Genomic DNA, 8,308 nt, shown 5'->3' with positions numbered 1-8,308 from the left:
TTTTGTTGGTGCCTAAAAATCTCCTCTTTCCTCGACTAAAATTTTTCGGGCCATCAAAATTTTCAGCATCCGTTGGAGATGCCCTAACGCTCGCGACTAGAAAAAGGAAAAATCGCTTCGCTGCCGTCTCTCCCCGTCTGCCGCCGTCGCCCTTCACAACGCGGCGTCCGCTCCGTCGCGTACACGCCCCGGCTTCGCGTGACCCCTTATCCACGACCCGACCCACTAGGAAACCAGGACGCGGGTAAGCGGATGCGAACCCGAACCAAAAAACCCGCCTCCATCGCCACGTGTCACCAGTTGGAATAAAGTCCCGCCTGTCTCCACCGCTCCCTCTCTCTCGCTTCGCCCCCCGCAAAAACCCTAGAGACCTCCCGCCTCGCCTCGCCTCGCCGCCGCCTCCACGCCGCCGCCCTCCCCCCTCTCGGCGAGCCGGTGAGCCCCCACCCCCGTCCCCCCCGCCTCCGCCCTCTTAGCTCCCCGCGCTCACCGGGCTCCGGATTTTCTACCTTCTCTCCAGGGATTCCAAGCGCGATACATCTCCCAGGCAGGCCGCGGGGCGAGGAGGTGATGGTGGCCGAGCTGCGGCGCGACGACATGGCGGAGGAGGCGGGGGTCATCCGCGACGCCGTGGCCTTCCGGCTCGTGGAGCACGTGCTCCAGTCCGTGCGGATGGTGCGTCGTAGCTCCAGCAACCTTTTGTTCTCTGTTTGCATATATTTTTTTTAATCCGAGTGACGCGAGACCGGCGATTCCTGCGGATGCCGTGATTAGGGGAAACGCTCGTTTGTTTGCTGGATCGTTAGCCTCGAACATTCGCGTTTTAGCTTGAATCGCGCTCGCTAGTAATTTGGCGTTTTAGCTGGTACTTTAGACCCTAAATTCCCCCCATTTGAGCGTCGGTTGCAATCAAGGAGCCGAAATAACTTAACTCCGTGACTTTAGAAATCAGTCAAAGCTATACAGTCTCCTATCTTACTGAAAAGCCCCCTTAAATTGGCAGTCCTATTGGGAAACCCCTCTGCCAACGAATGGTTTAGCACTTCAGGTATGGTACTATACTAAAGCATGCCTTGAAACAGAGGTAGGACATGACTTGCAAACTTCGGAGATGCTGTTATGGGTAATAATAATAATAATATAACTTTTACATAATGACCAAATGTGAGAATCTGTTGAACACGACCTGCGTTCAATTCATTGGAATGCTTAATGTCCAATTTGATGGTGTCATGATACTGACTTTTTAAAAAATTTAGTTGAAATTGCTGTTGTTACTCTCTGGAGGTCAGGCACGAGTAAAAATCTAATCTGATATACAGCTTCCACCTTCTTTCCTGGGACTGCTCGGGCAAAGGCAGAGCATGCAATGATTGTGAAGGCATATCCTTCCTATGTGGAGAAGACATGGGGGTTCTGGGACCTTCTGGAGTTCTGGACCCCATGATATACCTTGTTCACTTCTGTTGCGTGTATTGAAGTCAATTTGGGGAGCCAGGTGCTTGCGTTCATCCCTTACACATTCAGGCCATCCGTTGTGTACTATTGAGATCAAAGATAATAAATGCATTTGTTTACCATTTTATAAATAATGCATTTCTTCAGAATAATATCGAGACATCTAGTAATGGGTTCAAGTTTGAGATTCAAGGCTGTTATTGAAGATGTGAGAGACTATGCCAGATGGGTGAGAGTTTGTATAATTGTAAGGTGATTATTTTCCTATGGATGCATTTTTTTGAGTGCCAATTTCAATTTGTGGGTTAGGCAGCAGGGCGCATGTTATTTCTTCTATTCGTACCTGAAAATCACCAAGGAGCTTCCAGATGTCGCATGTTTCTGCCAGCGAACAATTAGATTTATTCAGCCTAAGGCATTACCTTTTTTTGGAAGTACTTAATATTTCTGTAGATATGCATTTTATGGAGGACTGGCATAAGTCCATAACCGACTCACTAGATAGAACTATACTTATGTTGTTTATGGGCATTCTTTGAAATTCTTTCCTGTCTGACCGCTTATTGAGTAATTTCTTCAATCTGATCTTATTGCGGCATATATGCATTCTACCGAGAGTGACTATCGCATTCTATCGAGAGTGACTGTCATACTGTACTCGCTGGAGATACAACCTTGTTATTTATGGGTGATTTATGTTGTGAAAACCCGTTCCTGTCCTCACTCTGCTTATCGAGTAATTCACCCGCTAGCTTGATCCCATACTAGAGGAGTCCATTCCGGCCATGGTTTTTGTCGTGTGCCATCAATCAACAATATATATCTCAAGAATGCCTTTTGAACCGTTCACACCCTTTATCTTTGATTCAGGAGCCGTTTCTAGTTGACCCGCGTGATATGGAGCAATATGAGAAGATGTTAAAAACTCTAGACACTAGCAAGAGAAAGAGTGCCGACGATGAGGCTTTGTATGTGGTAAGACATTGATCTTGTTAGTCTATCCTACCATTTTTTGTACTTGACATCACTTCTGATAAAATGCACATATTGCCTATTTTTCCAGACATATTTGAAGGCATTGTCAGATGCAGTATCCAAAATAGACATCATGTACCATCATTCACTTTTGAACAATGTAATCTCATATTGACTACTTACTCTTACATCTCCATTTGGTTTGTCGAGTTGGATCTCATCACAAAAAAACATCCATTTCAGATATTTAGCGTCCGCATCTGGTACTTGCAAAGAGATACAATGGTTGCTTTATTGGACCTATTAACCAGATTGGTATTCTTCTAATAGCACTTACATTGTTTCCTGCATGATCTGCTTATGAGTGTCTGTAACTAATTGATTATTTGTCCATCCAGGCTGCAGTGGCAGATCAGTATCTCAGAGAATGTTTGCAGGTGCTTGTGAACAACTTTACTCCGCCTATTGTTGGTGAACGCAATGAGGTGCCTCCATGGGCAGTCTCGAGGAAGAAGGATATTTTTTCTTATCTGTGTGAGAGTTTGAAAACGATCTCCGACACTGTACCCTTAGCACCAAGGATGTTAAGGGATATAATAGATCGGAGTATGCCGAAGTTATTCGATAACAAAGCTGTAAGTGTGAACTCTATAATATATTTTCTGTTTTCATCGTCCGTTGAGTTCTCTGAGTCGCTTCTCCTAATTAGCTTGAATTAATGCTAGTCAAACAACACACAAATGCTGAAAAGGGGTCTTGGTCTCCCCAGTTGACATCCTAGTTAACCATAAATCCTTAGATTCTACACGGCTACATCCTTTCAACAACACTGCAGATTTTATTAAATATAAATGCCAATTTGCCATCATTTTAGCTTCTGTATGTTTGTGCGATGACCTTATCTTGAAAGCTTCTTCTATATCAAGTGATAGTTGGCATTTGACTACTTGGCCTATCAGCTTTTGTTGACAATTTATGCTTCCTGATTTTTTTCACTTATATGCTGACAATTTAGCCGACGACTTTGCTCATTATTCATAGAGCATCATTTCTTACTTTCTGGTAATGCCTTTTGCAGAAGATGATCTCGTTTGTCGAGTGCATGTTGGGACTAGATACTGACAGAATGGGGGATCTTATCGGAGCTATTTTGCTGGCCAAAGTTGTTGATCTTCTTACAGAATTGGATGTATGCTTCTTTTTTCACTACTAGTCTACCTTGCAAGGTCTCAACTGATTCTTGACCTCGTTAGTTGATTGGTGAACTTTTCAGGTTAATATAACCTGGGAAGATATTCTTCAAGAGGAACATGACAAAGGTATATTTGAAATGGAACTTGAAGATTTGGATGCCGATGATGATGGGGATGGCTTTGGACAAGCAGGAACAAAGGTTTGGGAGCTATACTTAAAATTTCTGCCTAACTAATCGAGTAGTTTTATAAAAAAATTGCCAACTTGAACTCTGATTTTGTTGTTTAGGTCTGTTTTGGAGGAAATGCATGTGCTGAAAAGCTTGATGGTTTAATGGTTGTTGTATGTGAGCACCTGAAGTCATTAGATCGTCAGTGCCTATATAAGGTGAGTATGTGCTATGCAGTTTATCCAGGTCTTTGCAGAAAAAAAATCTGTTGTCATATTTTAGCATCCCTAATTTAATTCTTCCACTCGCTCCAGTTCACGAGCAAGTGGCGTTTTGGACATATCTTCAGTCAAACTTTTGAAGATTTGACTGCCAGTATTGATTTAAATACTCCCTCCATGTCAAAATATAAGACATCTTTTAGGCTAGTTTAGCCTACAAAAACGTCTTATATTTTGGTACAGAGGTAGTACATTGGAAACATGAAAATCATATGTATATATTTGTCTCAAAAAGTAGCTCTAAAATATTGTAGTTTTATAGGGTCTTATGCATATACGCTAGTAGAAATTAGTGGTCAACGCTAAAAAAGGAAATTAGTTGTCATAGTTAAATCTTGAAGACCGTGTCAATGTCCAAAACGCCATCCTTTTTTTGTGAACTTAAGGGAGTAATAAATAAGGAAATTAACTGTTAAAGCTGAATGTTATTTTTTTTGTATTTGTCACTTCTCATGTTCTTTTTTGAACTGGACAGGAATTTGTCATTCTGAAAACTATATTTCGAGCATCTCTGCTGAGAGTCCACAGATCAAAATTTGCCCAGGTCAGGATTCACTGTTATTTGGTGTATGTGTAAACTAGATTCACCGGGCTTTCATGATCGTATTGAGTTTTATTCACCTTCATGTTTTCTCAATTGCTTATCGCTTCACCTTCCTTTTAATTTGGCTTTGCCTGCCGTTGTTTGCAGTTTATCATGTTCTATACCTGCTCACTGGATCCTAAAACCCTTGGTGAGGATTTTGCTGTTTTTCTTACCGACATTGTTACGGAGAAGAAAGAGGATCCAATTTCAAGGTATGTCTTAGCATGTGAGGCATACACTGTATGCACATCACTTCTATTTATATGTCATGTGTTATAGCTGTGATCACAACTTGCTTTACATGTGATGATTGGTAGAATCTTTGGTTTGTCGCCACACTTTGCTTCACTCATGTTTGGCTTTTTGACAATCCTGGCTGGTGTTTGCATTGTGACAACAGTTGTGGCGATCCACACTTCTTGGATCTTCCAACCACCTGTCATAGACATGGCTTTTTGCCAAGTTGCAACAAATTTGGCAGGAAGTGTTTACATAGACAATTCATAATACACCCCTCATATTTTCTGTTGCTACAGTGTAGTATAGTCTGTTATGATTCCGATTTATAGCCTAAGCTTTTGTACGGGTTGAAGAAGCACTAATTACCACTTATGTTTTGAAGTGCAGAATGTCTGCAGTTTCATATGTTGGAAGCTATTTGTCTCGGGCAAGGTTTATTTCTGCTGATACGGTTGTTACTATACTCAAAAAGTGGGTGCCCTCTAGAAATTCATCTATTTATGACTTGCCTGATGTTTGTTCTGAGATCTGAAAGTAACTTTATTTGCTTTACACAGATTAGTAGATTGGTGCGTTGACTATTGTGACCATCAGAGCAAGAGAGAGGCCACACCGATTCCAAATCATCAATTATTTTACGCGACCTGCCAGGTTAGTTATGCCATTGTGTTTCTTTAATGACATTGATTGTGGGGGGGTGGGGGGGGGGGGTCTCTGGTCGCCAAATTTGTGTGCTACACAAGGTTGTCAGAATCGCGATTCTATTGTACGATTCTACGACTTTACGATCCAAACTAAGCCCTCTGATTCTACGATTTTGGTTCATAGAATCTACGTTTTTATGATCCTGGTAGTTAAGATTCTACGATTTGCGATCCTGCCATCAGACTTCCGATCCGATTCAGAATCACGATTCTGACAACCTTGGTGCTACATACATTTATTGTTAGTACTCCCTCTGTTCACTTTTATAAGGCCTTGAAGACATTTCAGACAGTGTGCAAAGCAGTCCATTTTCAGTTGTCTGAAATGACTTGCAAAAGTGAACGGAGGGAGTAAGTGTTTTTCCAGTATTTTCATCACTCTCTCTAAGCATTTATTTTCATATATTTCTTAATCTGCAGGCTGTGATGTATGTCCTTTGCTTTCGCTTGAGATCTATTATGGATTATCCAAATCTTAAATCAGATCTGTTTCACATGCCTTTTGGATTTCTGTTTCGCCACCGACTAGAACCTCTAAAGGTTTGTATGACATGCACTCTCTGCCTCCTTTGATAATATACCCTCTTTAGGTATCTCCATGAGTGGCTACATTTTGATGCTTGGAGTTATTAACTGGCAATACTATGCTATTTTGGCAATTCACAGTGTCCTTTGATATCCTAGGTGTGCTTGCCTTCAATAGTAAACGAGTTTCTGAGACAGGCCAAGGTTGCCGGATTGGTTGCTGCATTTGTGGATCCAGCAGCTGAAGATGCAATTGAATCTGATTTGTCCAGGACTTTTGGAGGAATCAATAGACTTGACATGTTCTTCCCATTTGATCCTTACCTGCTAAAAGAATCTGACAGGTTTGCACCACTGACTTTTTTTTTTACTTTTGAAGCCTACTACAGCGGCAATAAACCAACTGCTCTTTGCATTGTTTGTGCTCTGTTGATGGGAATGTCTAGCAAGCCATGTCATTGTTGGACTCCCCTTAGGCTTCAGAAGAAGAATTATACTTTGACAAAACTGTTTGGGATTTTAGTTTCTGTTATCTGTGTGGAGAACAGTCGTTTGCAGTGTATTGTTGGACTTGTCTAGCTAGTTGTCCTCGTTATACTCACAGTTTTGCTCCACCTGTGCCTGCAGATATATCCGTCCGAATTTCGAGTTCTGGTCCATGGTCAAGACAACGTATAGCGACGACACCGACGACGATGATGACGAGCTCGAGGACCTTGACGCCCCTGAGATGAATGTTGGCAGCTTGGATGATCATGTCGAGATAGATATCAACAGTGACGACGACGACTTGGAGTACTCGATGAACAAGATGTCTATAACCCCGCACCACTCTTTCTTACACCAGATGGCCATGGACAGCGACGGCGGCCTCAGCATGCCCGCGAGGATCAGACCTTCGACGAGCCCTCAGTCGCGGTGGGCCATGTCAGGAGATTCACCATAGATGGAAGAAACAGATTGATACTTGGGGCTGTACAAGGAGGGTATGACTGTCAAACTGATACGGGGCGCTTAGTTTGTAGTGGGGTCAAACAACCCATTCATTTGCAGTGTATTCAGCCCAAGTAGTTCGAAATTTTTGGGTTGAAAGTGTGAAGTACAGATGTTAGAAAACGTAGTTGAGTGGTTGTAAGATTATATATATACTGCCGCTAGGCTTGTATGAGTATGACGATCATGTTCTGATGTAGAACGGTTTGTCAACAGGTTCCCTCACTGGAACAACATCGGCATGAGCAGTGATATGTCCTGTTGATTTTTTGTGTGTGGTTGTTTTCGTTGTATGTACCTGTCCGTCCCATTATATAAGAGCGTTTTACTATTCGCCCTATAATATAAGAGCAGTGCAATTGCCTTTTCTTTTTACACATTTGGAATTTTGTAAATGACGCCAAGATTAATTTCATCAGGCAGATAGCAACATGGTGTAATAGTTATCAATGCGAATTATACGCACTTTGTTCGGGCTCTTTAGTCTTTGAATTATGAGGTCAAAATTGACTAGAAATTTTTGTAACAAGATACGAGTTATATTTCATGAAAAACATATTCATATATATTTTTAAAAGTAGGCTGGCAAAATGGTACTTGTAATTTATTATTCAAAATTTGGGTTAAAATTAGAATCAAAATTCAGCACTGAAACTCTTGTTGGGGATTCCAATGCAATGACAGCTCCGATCACGTTCACCTGTAGTAATTGAGTTTGTGCGGCGATGATGCACGCATACTACTTCTCGCCCTCGTCTGGATTCAGGCCTAGCAGTAGTACAAGTGAATCTACAGCGGATTTTTGGAGCACGGGAGCTTAAAAGTTCAAAAACAGTTGATTTTTCTACGCAAATACATAAATATGCATGCGCTCTAAGTATCTGTTGATTTTCATTCAAAAATACAATATATTATACGCTGCACAAAATAGACAAATTTTCAGCCCAAAATCAGCAAAAACAAACCCATACTTTTGCATGTATTTTTATTTTTTTTGGTTTTCTCACATGCAAGCACGTTTATTGATGAAATTTTGCACAACTATACTACTTTTCTACACATGCAGGTACACAAAAATCCAGATGTTTTTCAAACCTTAAAAAATCAGTTTTTTTAACTTAAAAAAGAAAGGGTTCATAATGCTCGAGCTCCAACGTGATTTTTAGAAATGAATCTAACAACT

The 8,308-nt window shown here is 41.4% G+C and overlaps 1 protein-coding gene across 2 annotated transcripts; it reads left to right on the top strand.

Annotated features, from left to right (window-relative positions):
* The first annotated feature begins 278 nt into the window (after positions 1-278).
* LOC125528552 (RNA polymerase I specific transcription initiation factor RRN3 protein) lies at positions 279-7,395 on the top strand. 2 transcript variants are annotated; one of them, XM_087532957.1, is made up of 17 exons: positions 521-675; positions 1,323-1,498; positions 1,606-1,710; positions 2,329-2,433; positions 2,522-2,593; positions 2,677-2,748; positions 2,832-3,068; positions 3,512-3,622; positions 3,707-3,826; positions 3,916-4,014; positions 4,553-4,621; positions 4,769-4,875; positions 5,291-5,374; positions 5,461-5,554; positions 6,028-6,147; positions 6,292-6,476; positions 6,760-7,395. In XM_087532957.1, the coding sequence occupies exons 3-17, from the start codon at positions 1,684-1,686 to the stop codon at positions 7,076-7,078; spliced, it is 1,821 nt and encodes a 606-aa protein (XP_087389083.1). In that variant the 5' UTR covers positions 521-675; positions 1,323-1,498; positions 1,606-1,683; the 3' UTR covers positions 7,079-7,395. The 2 variants fall into 2 exon arrangements, with proteins under 2 accessions (XP_087389082.1, XP_087389083.1); XM_087532956.1 differs by lacking the exons at positions 1,323-1,498; positions 1,606-1,710 and adding an exon at positions 279-435.
* Positions 7,396-8,308: the final 913 nt, after the last annotated feature.

The sequence above is a fragment of the Triticum urartu genome, chromosome 7A (genome assembly GCF_056163025.1).
Source record: "Triticum urartu cultivar PI428250 chromosome 7A, HENAU_Tu73, whole genome shotgun sequence".
Classification (NCBI taxonomy): domain Eukaryota; kingdom Viridiplantae; phylum Streptophyta; class Magnoliopsida; order Poales; family Poaceae; genus Triticum; species Triticum urartu.
Note: the sequence above shows the minus strand (reverse complement) of the source record. Positions and strands in the feature narration are given on the sequence as shown.